At 37.8% G+C, this 15,661-nt stretch overlaps 1 protein-coding gene across 1 annotated transcript in view; it reads right to left on the minus strand.

Moving 5' to 3' along the window:
• Positions 1-15,661, minus strand: part of LOC130926827 (ephrin type-A receptor 6-like) — a 252,235-nt gene that overhangs the window by 97,235 nt on the left and 139,339 nt on the right. Inside the window, exon 5 of the mRNA XM_057852094.1 lies at positions 8,933-9,268. Within this exon, the coding sequence (XP_057708077.1) occupies positions 8,933-9,268 (336 nt within the window). The remainder of the gene's footprint in view (positions 1-8,932; positions 9,269-15,661) is intronic.

Raw genomic sequence — 15,661 nt, forward strand, 5'->3', positions numbered from 1 at the left:
TTACAGAAAATGTAACAATTCAGTCCAACCTAACCTAACCTTACTTTTGTTGTGGTTTCATAAAATTACCCTGAATATCATTATAGTACAATGGTACCTCAACATACGATCTCTTCGACACACGATCTTTTCGACAACTGATGTAAAATTTGACTCGCCATGTGTTTCTACGTCCAAAGACATGCTTGAAATACAATTTATGACAGCGCCGCCGTTTCTTTGTTTTTCCGCAAGACGGATGCACGGCGGATTTTCTTGTGAGAAATCAACATGGGTTCCAAGAATATTAGTGCAGGAAGTGAAAAAGAAAAAAGGTGATTTTACCATTGAAATGAAGATGGAAAACATAAATAAATACGAGCATCAGGTGCGCATCCGTGAACTGGCTCGACAGTACGGCCATAGAATGTCTACCATCTCGATGGCCCTCCTCCAATCTCCGTTCGCCCAAAAAAATCGCCAGCTTCGTCGGGTTTTTAATCATTTGTTTCAGAACTTGTGCAACACAACATGCCTACTATCCACCGCAACTGAACATGAAAAGTGGAAATAAAAAAACCTCTCTCACTCTGTCACATCAGCCATGCTGCGTTCAGGTACATCATGCAAAACACATTCATCACATTAGAACCCGATTCGTTACATTATTACAGGTATTGTTATTATTATTATTATTACTAATATTATATTAACATTCCTATTTTTATTCATAATCTATTTGTTTTGCTCTGTGTAATTGCTATTTGCAATAGGATGCCAGTATGTATGAGCATGGGCTAAGCTACTATCGTAGCATATATCTTGTAAGTTAATTTTATTGCTGACACTGCGTTTCCAGGTCATCAACAAGTTTTGCCCCCTTGCCACAAAAGTCAAACTCCGCCTACGTCCTGGAACAAATTAACTTCATATGCAGAGGTACCACTGTATCTTTTCAGGGTGTACTTCAAGCTTCTGACTGGCTGAAACACCTTTCCAGTTCATTTATTTATATATATTTTATTTTTGTCCTAAAGTCAGAAATATACAAATGGACAAAGACTGTGCAATTCACTGCCTTGATCGATAGTAATTGACTTACATGATACAAAAACTATCTGCAGCACTTCAATGACAAACTCTTTGTCAGGCAATTTACTATCTTTTCATCCTGCCATCCACATATAATTATCTTTCCAGTCTCCTACTTCTCATTTTATATTCCCTTCCACCTTCTTTTGTCTTTTCATTGTTTGTGCCCATCTCCTTTCTCCTTACATTCATATGAATCATTTTTTAAAACCCTCTATTTGGATAATTTTCTTTTACATGACATATTTAAATAGCTATACAGTATATGCCTAGCCGACTAATTGTGGTTATATGGCAGAGTAGTTTGTCTTGCAATGAAATACTGTATATTATCTCTAAGTGCTTCATCTGGGCTGGGCTGATCTATTTTTACTTTTTCTGGCCGGTCTCAGTGCATGCAAAGTGCGCATGTCATTGAGATTGATGTTCGTGCATATAAAGATATATGAATCACAGAATACAGAAAAGGTTATGCCTGACAGGAAATTATCACAGGCCATATAGTTCCTGATGCATGTGGAGAGTGCTAAAGAATGCAAATACACACTCACACATATACACAAACCAAAGAACCCCATCACAGGTATGGCAAATCATATGTGGTAACCTCACCAAAAGGGCCATCTGCATTTTAATAACTAAGACTAATTTATCTTTGGTTGCAGTGCATATTACTGAATTCTTGCTAGCCCTCACAACACACAGAAATTCACATGCTTGCCTCTTTTCTGCTGATGACAACTCTATGCTAATGGTGTTTTCAGTTCACCTTTCTAAATCACCCATCATAGAATTTCATGTGGCTGCATCTTGGGAAACGTGTGCGAACAAAGTACGAGAGGACTAAGCTAAGTTAAAGTGTATGAAAACACCTGGGGAAATGCTAATATTCCGTCATTTATCCATAAACGAATGCCTTTTGGATTCATATCATGCCCCTTCGTGTAATTACACACATCGCAAAACCAAGAAAATGATAGAAATTTGGATCGATTGTCAAGCTAAAACGACCGGTGCCCGACATCCCGGAAATCTAGCATATTGTGTGCGTGACGTCACTATAAGGATGCTTAGTACTCAGTGCTTAGTACTGAATGGCGGCGATGATGGTGGACAATTTTGTTTCTATTTGCAGCGACGAATCCGATGTAACGAACATTCTTCTAATGGTGACGAGGAGAGTTGTGAACCTTTCTTTGGTGTTTTGGGTTATCAATTTGAGCCCAAACGAAAGCCAATGCAGCCTAATGAAAGGATCATTGAGGGGAGCAATCACACTGATGAAACACCGGCAGCAACAGAATCACTGAATGGTTTGTTTTGCATTTCTTTTTGTGAAGCTGACCGCAAAATAAAGTAATGTATAGAATGATTATCATTTATTGTGCTATCATAGGTTTTCGCTCTGCCAACAGACACAAATATGAATGGGATTAGAGGATTTGTTGTATATATTTTACGAGCGATAATTCATACATGTGACCAGTCCTATATCCAATGCGTGATATGTTTTTTTATAATAACAGAGTACTCACTTTGCTTTGCCTGGGGTGGTCTCATCAGTGCCAGTCATCGTCCTCTTTCTTGATATCTCGGGACATTTATGTGGCTGCGCGTGTATGGTGGGCACCGCATCTGCTTTCAGCAGCAATTTCTTAGCAAAACCTGATTTCATTTGTCAATAGTTCGAATAGCTTTCAGGTGTAAAATGCGCACTACACAAAATCGTGCCGGAGGCTGGGTCTGCAAAATTAGCCCTCTTTGCACGGACGAACTTTACTCATTGTCTGCGTAGTCCAGCTCTTTTTCTCGCGTTCGGGAACTCATGGATACTACATTGCGACAAATGGCTATTTGTACACCACATAGCATGACAGGTTTGAACCATTTTAGTTTTTTTTTGATAAAACACAAACGCAACTCTCTCGTCGATAAACAACAATGGCACCAGCCTCGACCTTTTGTTTCCTGGCTGTGACGTCAAAGCCCCATTCGGCTGTTTCCGGAATACTTTCGGAAATGTTCGTAATTTTCGATCTATTTTCGATAATTGCTCATGAATGTGATTTATTTTTTTGTTAACTTTATTAATATTTGTTATCTTGCCACATAACGGTTCTATTGATATCTTACAGCCCCTTAGTATTATCATTCTCTTTAAGTCAAGCTACTTTTTAGCACTCTGCTCTGTGGTTCTGAGGTCGGGGGTTCGAGTTTTCACGTTTTCACTGTGCATGTATGTATTTTCTCCAGGGACTATCTCCCAACTCTGCTATGACAAGGATAAATAAGGTGTTTTAGCCTGTGTAGCAAAAATAAATAAGCAAAACATACTTTGTTCACAATTATGCAAATGGACATTGTATAAATAAATGCTGATATAAATATCTATGCTATAAAAATAAATAGCAATTCTGAGCCACTTAAGGGTAAGAAAAGCGACTCGGGTCTGGACTCCAAAGGGATCAAATAGGCTTTGTTTTCCAAACAGCTTTTCAATCAAGCCAAAATCAAAACAAACATGTCCATAGAATTACTAAAAAAATGTTATCAACCCAACTCCAGCTCCCTAAAGTACTTTAAAAAGCTACGGCTGAGTATATTAACCTAGTGTATATTAGTGCTGTCTTGTAGCCAGGGGACTCGCTGTGTGTCTATGCATTGAACTTGGGGAATCTTAATGAAATAAAAAGGCTAGGTGTGACATTGTGTTTACCTGCAAATACTGCCAAGCTGTCCCTGGACACACACAGAATAATGCATTTAATGTGCTGTGGCTGTATGAGAAAATGTGTTTTTCCCCAAACTCCCTTAACAACAGAGGAGCAGAGGGTGGGATGGAGCCAGAGAACAAAGACGACAGAAAAATGTACACCGGAGAAGAACACAGGGCGGGAGAACACACACACACACAAAAAACTGTGTTTGCAAATTATAAATTAAAAGCCTGTACATTCTACACACCATACCATATCCCCCAGGAAACATGGTTCTTTCAACAGAAAAACTCTTATTAGGAGAGAGCAGGGAGGGGGATAACCTTATTGTTGATTTCTTCACAGTTTTTTACAACATTGGCTTGAGAAAATGTTTGTCCAGGTAAACAAATTGTGATGCCATTTCCAATCAACTATACATTATAAAGACCGAATACACAGTACAAGCAACAACAGTGATAATCATGCTTTCAAAAGAATGTAAATTGATTGATGAAATATATGGAATTCTTAGTTGCTAAGCTTTCAAATGAAAAGTATCATGAAGGCATCTGAAATACATCTGCGATCAATGCATACGCCGTTCCACAATCAAATTCACCAAAATTTAATTACATCATAAACATACCTGTCAAGTTGTACGGTTTCGGCGTAATGCTTACAAGTGGTATGCCGTACGTTCAAAATCTGCACATTTTTCGTGCATTAAGTTTTTTTTTTTTCCCAGTTCGGATTTTGTCACCGTTTTGGCAACGAGACAATGTGCGTTACGATGCATTACTATGTTGGTTGAATGACGCGAGAAAAGTCAGAGACACTGAGAGAGAAGAGTGTTGTGACGCTGTAGCAAATGCGATGCTAGGCTAGGTGGCTCCAATATTTCCTGACTGTAGCCGACAGCCTACAATCTACGCCTAGATATCAAATGCCTATAGAACTACATGCGAAATGATAGACGGTGGCGTTAATAAACAGTCGCCATTTTGAAGCAGTAGACTTCTCAGAAAGGCTCTGTTGTAGTGAAACTTTCTAGCGATTTTAAGTAACTTTTTATCTAAAATACTCCTGAATTGGCAGAATCTTGACTTGAATCTATCTTTAAATGATGAAACAGTTTAAAAACTTTAACATGTCGAAATTAGATGGAAGGGAACTAATGCAAAAGCGGTAACAATTTTAATAACTTTAACAGTTGATTCACAACATTAAATGATTTCCAAACATAATGAAAAAAAAAAAACATGAAAGGTAACACCAGTTACTTTGCCAAGTAACTAATTACTCTTACCTTCAGGTAACTGAGTTACTAACTCAATTACTTTTAGGGAGAAGTAATTTGTAACTAATTAATTACTTTTTAAAAGTAAGATTAACAACACTGGTCATAAAGATGAAGTCTGCAGAATGAAAAGTGACGAAAGCGGAGATTTCATTCTGCCAATTTGTTGCCGAACACAATTTGCCTGCAACTATTGCTGATCACTTCTCAGAATTAGCAAAAGAAATGTTCCCTGACTCAAAGATTGCATCTGTAAGTTAATTTTATCAATTGACCTTTTTAATTTATAATTGGACACACTAACGAACTACGTTCAAGTCAAACTGAACTGCGAGCTGAAGTGCCATGAAGTGCAGGCATCAAGACATGATAGAAATTGCCAAAAGTGCTACATACAATTATAACAAAAGTCACTGTTAAATTTTAGTAATCATGATGTAGCTGAAGAAATGGATTGTTCTTTGATTGCACCAGGTTACAGTATATGTTAACATTATTACCAAAAAATTTGCATTATTTTAAAAATTGAGTTTTATTTTTGTTTCATATTGTAGGCTATATAGAATGTTGTAAGATTAGTCACCAATTTGTAAGGGCATAGGTCACTATTAGTAAGATTGCCAACGACCTCGGGTTGACAGGTATGCATATATAGCACGAAATAAATGTGATCTTTTGGACTGGATTTCATAACCAAACTGTCATCCTCACAGCGTATCATCAAAGACACACCCTTAGTACACTGGAACACTCAACGTGGTACAGAATAGTCTTTAAAATCCTCAAAAACAGGAGAATTGCGCCTGCACAATTATCAAGTACCGTTTTTTTACATTGCGAAAATAGAACAATGCTTATTGCTAAGATAGAGTAAAATGCAGAAACAAATTCATAGTGCTGATTGATTTCCCCGACAAACCTAAAAAAAGACAGAAAATAAAGTTGGTCATTCACCTGCAGAGAAGTGAACCAACCAATCAAATGGCCTTGCACTGGCAATATCCCCATTAAAAACTAATGAGGTGTTCCCTGGATCAGGGTCTGGGCAATATATCAAATCCCACAGAAAGATTAATGTTCGAGTTTTCCTGAAAACTAACAAATAGACTGGACTAAAACAGGCCCTCCTGGGTGGAGAGGAACACTTATCTGTGTACGCAGCTCCATCATCTACTGCTCCTTTGCCATCAAGTTATACCCGAGGCAATAGACTCATCGCCTTGTATTGGTAAAGACGTGTCATATGACTGCAATCTCACAACAAACAACAACATACAGGAAACTACTAAAGATAATTAATCATCGTATTTAGTCGTAATTAATTAAATCACCACATAATTAAAATCTTGTTAGTATGCGATCTCACACTTTATAGACTATATAATTAAACACCTGCTAGTATATCTTCTTAAGAGTATCACATCTCTAGAGCTTCAGTGCAGTATGTTATATTTAGAAGAAAGGGTCTCAAGGCAATTGACTATATACATCCAATCATATGCCACTTTTATCCTGAGTGAGTTTAAATTACCGTAATTTTCGCATTATGAACTCCTACTTTTTCACCTCATTTTGAATCCTGCTGTTTATAGTCCAGAGCAGCTTATTTGTTGATTTATTTGGGTTAATAGTTAACTCTTTATTTGACAGGCGCATCATAAGACTGTCATAAGACCATCATAATTATGAAATGACGCTGACACGGGCATTAATAAATGCTTATGACCAAGGGCGTAGGTTTGCATAGGGATAGTAGGGACATAACACTATAAACTTTTAAGCAGCCTTATTTGCATCTAATGAGTTCGGTTATATAGGTCATTTAGATTGTCCTCCCATACGTTATAAGTACGGAATTGACCCTTCCATTATTAAGTGAATTATTTTCATTATGTTCAGACTTACATTTATCCCCTTTCACTTGCTGAATGTGCCGGTCCATTTTTTCCACCCCCTCAAACGCACATTTTATTGGCTGATGACTTCACACCTTCCACACGACACGCACACAAGTAGCCAGCCCCGACACAGAAATACAACATGCCGCCTCCTCTGCCTCCTTCGAAGAGGAGGGATCTTAGGAGTTTTGTTTCGACCAGTTGCAGCTACGGAAAGTAACGTAAAAAGATGTGGAGGCTGGAGACACACCACTAATTTTGCTACTGAAAGTCCGACCTGAGTCAGAGTTAGCATTACATCAAATTGTGTGACCTTGCTAACCTGCTAAACTGGAGTAGGACGCTGCTTAGAGAGAAGTGTCCTCCAGTATGTGTTTACTACTGTTAACGTTAATTAAACTTTGAGAAATGAAGTGAACTCTGCCAGAAACTGGCAACAATAATTGAAAAAAACTTGAGCAAGAAGCTGCCTAGAAAGAAAGGTCCCAGGACGCATTCTGTGTTTCACAGGAAAGTGTTGACAGTCAAAAAAAAAAAAAACACATACTGACATTTTTCTTGTAAACGGCCTAGTTTAGAAGGAAAGAAGGCTAGACCATGTTGTGACTTTACACTTTTGAAATTTAATGCGTATTAGTGCATTCCATTTATTAATGTATGTATTTACTTTCTAAATTATTATTGTATGTATTTACTTTCTAAATTATTTTTCAAAATTATTTTTATTTGCAGCGTATGAAAACATTTTTTCAGACAATCATACATTGATCATTATCAATGTAAAAAGTTTAATTCATCCCGATTTAGTTTTTTCCCATAATTTCTCAACCCACTGATGCACTTTAGAGATGCATGTGGACAAAACCAGCGTTTGACCCGAAGGAACGCTCCATTTTATTTATTCTTGCTAATTCCTGACTAAGAAGTTTTTTCAGTTATTTAATATATTTATTTAGACAGACAATGTTGAGTGATCTTGAGACAAATGTTTATTTTTTTGCATCCCTGGATATTTAGGAGATTATCAACAAATTTGTATTTATTGTGTATGCTAATACAATTTATGTTCAAATATTGCAATTTAAATTTGCTAATAAAATGCAGTCATTTATTCTGGAAGTTTTAAAAATGTTTCTTGAGTAGTTCTTGAAAACAAAGGTTGGAAACGAATGGTTTATCACTTGAACCAGTACACATGAAAGTTAGTATAAGTCAATACAGATTTAATTTGCATTGCTCATTTAGCCTACTAATTAGTGAGGTTCATATTCGTGAGAAATGTAGCCCTGACCCCCGTTCACCCAATCTGTTTGGTTTTATTAATGCCCCATCCCCAGCAAAAAGTGTACATGCAGGGTATGCTGTTGTATTGTCCCTACCAATGTTGAGACCAAACCTACGCCCTTGCTTATGACAAATGTCATTAAGTGTCATCTGGCAAATTCTGTCACTAACTCCAGCGTGGGTCTTTTACATTCATTCAAAAGTGAGATAATTTGTCCGATGACACTAAATCACATCTGTCATACACATTCATTAACGTTCATGACAGTATCGTGTCATAATTATGACGCTCCTACGACAGTCTTATGACACCTCTGTAAAATATAGTGTTACCAGTAAATATTTTTTTGGTGTAAATATCCCATAATACAGTTAGGACAGCTGCGGCTTAAATTGTCCGACGCGGCTTATCTATGAACAAATGCCGTTTTCGTGTCATATTTGATGGGTGGCGGTTTATAGTAAGGGGCACCTTATAGTCCAAAAATTAAGGTATTTTGTCTCTAGAGGACAACTAGTCTCTGGAACTGGGAGGGCCAGATTTGTGGGCAGTCTTACCCAATCAAAATGGATTAGTTGCCTGTTGCCATCAATGGCAGTCAATGAGTTAAATAAGTGCCCAAATAAATGGTGAAATATAAACAGTACAATCTTCATTGCAAAATAAGGAAATTCACACTCACCACCCTGGTTGGTGCTGACGTTGATAATGGCAACTTGTCGAGGAAATGAACTCATTTCTGAAACACCGTTGAGGGATTCGATCTCAAAGGTATAATTGGCGTGTGCTGAGAAGTCCGTGACGGTGACCGAAGCGGTAGTCAGGCCGAACGGTTGAGGCAGGAAACGCAGCTCTTCCTCACACAGTTGACAGTGGTCAGGCTCTGGACCACAGCGTTTACATTGGACATTATAGGTGAGGTCTCTGCGACCTCCTGTGTCACTGGGGGGTGACCATTCCAGCATCAGACATGAGTCGTTGAGGTTGAAAAGTAAGTTACGGGGAGGGGACGGAGGACCTGCCAAGAGAAGGACAAAGAACAAATCACTCCATAGATCAGGGGTGCTCAAAGTTTTTTGCTCCAAGATCTACTTTTAAATGAGACAACCTCCCGCGATCTACCTTAAGAGAGGAGGGTGAACTAAAAAAAAAAAAAATTAATGTACAGTTACAGTAATTATGCTTTGTGAGCAACATATGAGGTTATGTTGCTCACAAAACACAAATAACTGTGTACATGTAAAAAATTATAAATAAAAAATGGACGGTAAATTATGTTTGCTCACATAACATAATTAACTATGTACATTTAAAAAAAAAATAAATAAATAAATAAAAATTTTTTTTTACTTTTTTTTTTTTTTTTTACGCTGCGAGCTACCCACACTAGCGTTGCGATCGACTGGTCGATCGCGATCGACGTAATGCCCACCCCTGCCATAGATAGTCCGGAAAACATTTTAACTTTGAAGATTTTTAATAGGTTTACATTGAGTCACATTGTCCAAATTAGGGATGTACTCATCATATACAGTGAGGAGCAGAAGTATTTGCACCTGTGTGATTTTGCAAGTTCACCCACTTGGAAAATAGGTGGAGGTCTGAAATTTCAGTCATGGATGCATTTCCACTCATAGAGACGTAAGCTAAAAAAAAAATCCAGAAATCACATTGTATAATTTTTGTAATACTGTAATGGCCCAAATATAAGACGGCCCTGATTATAAGACGACCCCCTCTTTTTCAAGACTCAAGTTTGAAAAAAGACTTTTTGAACAGCAAATGAATTTTCATACAGAAAATAATTACAGTACATCTGAAACGAATGATTATAACAACATATTTGAGAGAAAAAGCATGCTATTTTGCCTCATTCAAATCTTAATATCTGAACATTTAAATATGTAAACTAAAATGCAATCACATTCTTAAATGAATGGCTTCTGGTTTTTGAAATGTAAATAAACCAATCTATTTTGATAAAACAAAATTGAAATTACTGCATTAACCATCAAAGTGAAGTCTAACTGTAACTGTAGTCCTGAAACAAATCTGAATAAGGAAAAACATTGCAATAAAATAATGCAAACTGGTTAAACTTGAGAGTAGCTGAGATCTAGCATGACAGAACATCGCTTCAATGATATCTGCTGCCATCTAGCGTCGTAAATTGGTATAACGTCTAGACCGCATATATAAGACGACCTCCACTTTTTCTTTTCTGTCTTGTATTCGGGCCAATACGGTAATTTATTTGTCATTTACTGGGGTTCACATGTATTTGGACCCCTGGAGTCAGCAATAATTATGACACTCAAAGAGTTTTCAGTCTACCTTAAAAAAAGAGTCCACCTTTAACCCATGAGTAACAACCCACACACCACCCATCTGAGCTCATTATTGTCACCTGTGCACCCCACAGTCAGTCATAATCCAACTGCTACCATGGGCAAGACCAAAGAGCTGTCCAAAGACACCAGAGACTGAATGGTAGACCTCTACAAGGCTGGACAGGGTTATGGGGCAGTTGGCAAGCAGCTTGATGATATAAGATCCACCGTTGGAGCAATTATAAGAAAATGGAAGATCCTAAACATGTCTGTCAATCACTCTCAGACTGGGACTCCATGCAAGATCAACCTCGTAGGGTCTTAATGATCCTAAGAATGGTAAGGAATCAGCCAAGAACTACACAGGAGGAGCTGGTCAATGACCTGAAGGAGCTGGGACCACCATTTCCCTACTTACTGTTGGTAATACATTAAAGACTTCATGGTTTAAAATCATGCAAGGAATGAAAGGTTCCCCTGCTTAAACCAGCACATTTCCAGGCCCGTTTTAAGTGTGCCAATGACCATTTGAATTATCCAGAGGAGTCATGGGAGAAAGTCATGTGGTCATATGAGATAAAAATGGAACTTTTTGGTCTTAAGAAGAATGATGAGTACCCTCCCAAGAACACTGTCCCTACTGTGAGGCATGGGGATGGTAGCATCATCCTTTGGGGGTGTTTTTCTGCATATGGGACTAAACGACTGCACTGTTTTAAGGAGAGGCTGACTAGGGCCATGTATTGGGAGATTTTTGGAAATAACCTCCTTCCCTGAGTTAGAACATTGAAAATGGGTCGTGAGTGGCACATCCAACATGACAATGGCCCGAAGCAGACAGCCAGAATAACCAAGGATTGGCTTCGTAAAAAGCATATCAAGGTTCTGGAATCTCCAAATCTCAATCCAACAGAAAATCTTTGGATGGAGCTGAAACTTCATGTTTTTCAACGACAGCCACACAACCTGACAGACGGGTGAAAGTGGGCCAGAACGGTCAGGAACGCAGTTCCGGTATAAGATTCAGGGCCGGAACGCAGTTCTGGTATAAGATTCAGGGCCGGAATGCTGTTCTGTTACACGGTGCTTTGATTCTGAAAATATGATGGCAACTGTCAAAACGCTATGTAAAAAAAAAAAAAAAAAAATGCTAAGCTGCCAAACATGCATTTCATCTCCAAGAAGAAAGCAATCTACCAACATCAGATTTACATACACAAGTGTTAACAACAAGCATAATAAAGTGCTTGTGTAGCGTAATCCGTTTCCACCGATATTTATTATTTATTTTATTCCACGGATGGCATGGAGGTTTCCCCAGCTGCTGCAGTTATCTGAGTCTGACGATGATGAGTCATGTCAATGTACGAGTGCACGTAGCAAAACAAAACGCCTGGACTCATTTATCCGTTCAATTGGCTGGCATACTGACATGTGATCGGCAGAGATAGTTAGCTCTGATTGGTTCAAATGTCCATGTTTTCTGGAACAGCAAAAAAAAAAGTTTGTTGAATTGATGCGACAAAAAAGGGCAATGCAACAGAAAATGGATCAAATCTTTAAGAGCAGGGAACGAGTTGAGGAGGCTTATTTATCATATTTAGTTTTATTTGCTCTGATGGGGAGGTTCAGAATATCTTAGCTGTCAATGTGCACTTTGGATTTATATTTGTTCATGTATGTTAGGCTACTTATTCATTTCCTTATGATTTAAAAAAAAGTCAATGTTTGCGCGATCTTTAAAATATATTCTATTTCACTCTCCATAATATGTCATTTGTACTTATTTTACTGAATGTATGTTACTTATATCTTTATTATTAAAAAATATAACAAAATGTAAATGTTTACATTATCTTCAATTTTAATATACATCCTATGTTCTTAAATTGTAAAAATTGAGATTTGGCATTTAGTATGTGAGGAAATGAGGGGGAAAAAAAATTAGGAGATGGAGGTTGGGGTTAAAGCTGTTTTTGTTAACTTTTATTTTGCAAATCATTGAAAAAATTCACAAATTTGCATGAAAATTAGTTTTTGTATGTGTTTTAGAAATAACTGACCAAAACAGTTTTCTTTGCATTTCAGTAGTTTACGCCCCTCAAAAATAAATAAATAAATAGATAAATAAATAAATAAAATTTCTGGCTCCGTCGCGACCTTCACCCATGCTGACAGATCTAAAGAAGACTTGTGTTGAGGAATGGGCCAAAATCCCTGTTTCCATATGTGAAAACCTGGTGAAGGACAACAGAAAGCATCTGACCTCTGTAATTGCAAACAAAGGCTTCTGCACTAAATATTAGCACTGACTTTCTCAGGGTTACAAATATTTGTGAACACCAGTAAATTACAAATAAACTATTGAAAAATCATGCAATTTGAGTTCTGGATTTTGTCTTCAGATTATGTCTCTATAAGAGGAAATGCATCTATGTTTGAAATTTCAGATCTCTACCTATTTTCTAAGTGGGTGAATTTGCAAAATCACAAGGGGTGCAAATACTTCTGATCCTCACTGTAACTTGCACCCATGTCCGTGTCACCAGATTGAGAATTTATCAATAATGAATCCCGATACATTTGGCCATGTATTAAGGAGAGGGAAAAAAAATGCAACATCAACAAATGTTTTTGACAAACTCTCACCTGATGGATTTTCTACACAGGATAATGACACAGGAATGATTTTTCAATAATAACAATCCGTTGAGGAATAATTGAAATAAAATAATTTAATTGCGTCTCCAAAAACAAACTTATTTCTATAATTGCAGGAATCTCACTAGGGCATTCTTTACACACAGCCACTTGTCCATTCCAAGGAGAAAGAACCTTGGATGCTCTCCTGCATTTTGATCATACAAAGAGAAAAGAGCAGGACTGTGACCCTTTGGGGCAAGGTTCAACTCACTTCTAGAAGCAATGCCAATTATAAAAATGTTTACAACAAAAAGGTTACCATATTGTCAACTGCTCAACGGCAAAACTCCATCTACTACAGATTATTCCTTCACCTCCCTTTTACTTAAGTGTTTAGTTATTCTTTGTGCTTCCTGGATACGCATGTTTGTGCGTCAGAGCAATCATTGTGCTGTAGCAGGCTGTCAGCCGTCACCAGGGTGGAGTCAAAGGGCCTGCGAGATTTGAAAACCCCTTTCCTGCCAAGCTCACTGTCTGCCAAGACAATGCAATGTTACTTCTCCCTCAGCAAGCCTCCATCCTTCTCTACCTTTGCTGGAAATCTCAGCAGACAGTGATGCTCCTCCTCCACTTCTGTCAGCGGATGTCCATTCTTTCCCTGGCTTTATCTGTCCCTGCCTTTATCGGCCGTCATCTCACCTACTCTATTCTCTCCACTGAGTAGAATCCACCCACCTTGCCCTCCTGTGGATCAACCCTACTGCCATCAATCAGCCTCTATTCTCCTCTAGAGGGAGATTGGGATCGGTATCCTCCTTTCTTTCTTTCTTTCTTCCTTCAGTGTCTACTCAACCCATGTTTCCTCCACCTTTGTCTCTTCTCTTTTGATATTCTGGCCCTTTCCTTATTTTTAAACATTTCTCTTTAATTTTACTCAGTTCATTTCTTTGTCCTTTTCATAGTAATATTAACTGCAAAGAACTTCAAACTGTGAGACCAACCAATGGACATGGGCAATACAGTTGTGAGCAACTATACAATTCTTTATAAGTGGGTTGAAAATGACCTGTTCACATTTTCTTGATATATCTTCATATTGAAAAAGTATTTCATATTCCAGGAATTCCTCAAAAATGTGTTTTTTATATCAATCCATTTACATTTTAACTTAGTTTTTATACTTTGAAAAATGTTTTTGTATTATTACAGTGTCATCCAATGGGAAACTGATTTTTCTCTTTATCAACTGTTGTTGTCAGGAGTAGATTACCTGAGGACAACACAGATCATATCAGAAAAGACTTAAATTTTTTTTTTTTTATAAGTCTTGATAATTCACACTATAGTGTGTCCAAAGCCCACGCAAAGTTTTTTTTGTGTAGTTAATCAGTTTTTTGTGATTTTCTCTAGTAGTTATTGCGTTTTCTGCAGTTTTTCAAGTTTTCTTTGCACTTATTTTTTTTCATATTTGTCGCAATTTTTTTGTGTGTAACATGGTTGGACACAGTCACTAAAGGTTATGTCATTGACTGCCATTGATGTTGCTAGATATCCAAACCATTCTGACTTGGTCTAGCAACATCAACAGCACTGAAAGATGAGTATTCACAGTAACTCCTCACAAGGCCTGCTCAATATATCGTTTTAAAACATCACCATCGCAATGTGCACATGCTGATAGTCACATCACAGAACATGCAAATTTTTTTTTTTTTTTTTTTTTTTTTGTTTTTAACATGTAAACTTGTTTTACTTCATAAAAGCAGCAAGTGTGAAGATCCTGGAACCCATTTATATACAGCAAGCCTGGATGTCCTTGATCTTGCCGTTTTTAAAAAGATCGGAATCGGGTGAAAAGGATTGGATCTTTAATTTAAAAAATATATTCATATTTTTCTGCCTCATGCTCATACAGCGCTTCAGCATTTCACCCTCACTCCTGCTAAGCAGTACGACCAAACAGTTTTTCTTGATCACCAGTGCAGCTGCCGTTTGGTACTTAACGTTAACTATGATTGACAGGTTTGTAGCTTTGATCTGGCGAGAGAAGCCTTGGCAGCTCTAAGATCAAAGGCACAAATGTGTTAATCATCGTTAAACTTGCAGCCCAGTCTGAAGTGTGCTGTGCCAATTCATTCAATGTGGAAGTGAGAGGCTGTTCTCAGCAGCGAGAGGGAATTTGAGTGGACTCACTCAATGAAGCATTTCATGAAGACAAGCATTTTTCTACTTTATTCTTGTTTAAAAATAATTCACATTAGGAAGGCAGCTCAGTGGGACAGTGGTTAGCACATCCACCTCACAGTTCTGGGATTGTGGGAGCAATTCTGGCTCCGGCCTTCCTGTGCGGAGTTTGCATGTCCTTCCCATGACTGCGTGGGTTTTCCACGGGTTTCTGCCACACCCCAAAAAACATGCATGGTATGCTGATTGAACAC

This window comes from Corythoichthys intestinalis, chromosome 12 (assembly GCF_030265065.1).
Source record: "Corythoichthys intestinalis isolate RoL2023-P3 chromosome 12, ASM3026506v1, whole genome shotgun sequence".
Classification (NCBI taxonomy): Eukaryota; Metazoa; Chordata; class Actinopteri; order Syngnathiformes; family Syngnathidae; genus Corythoichthys; species Corythoichthys intestinalis.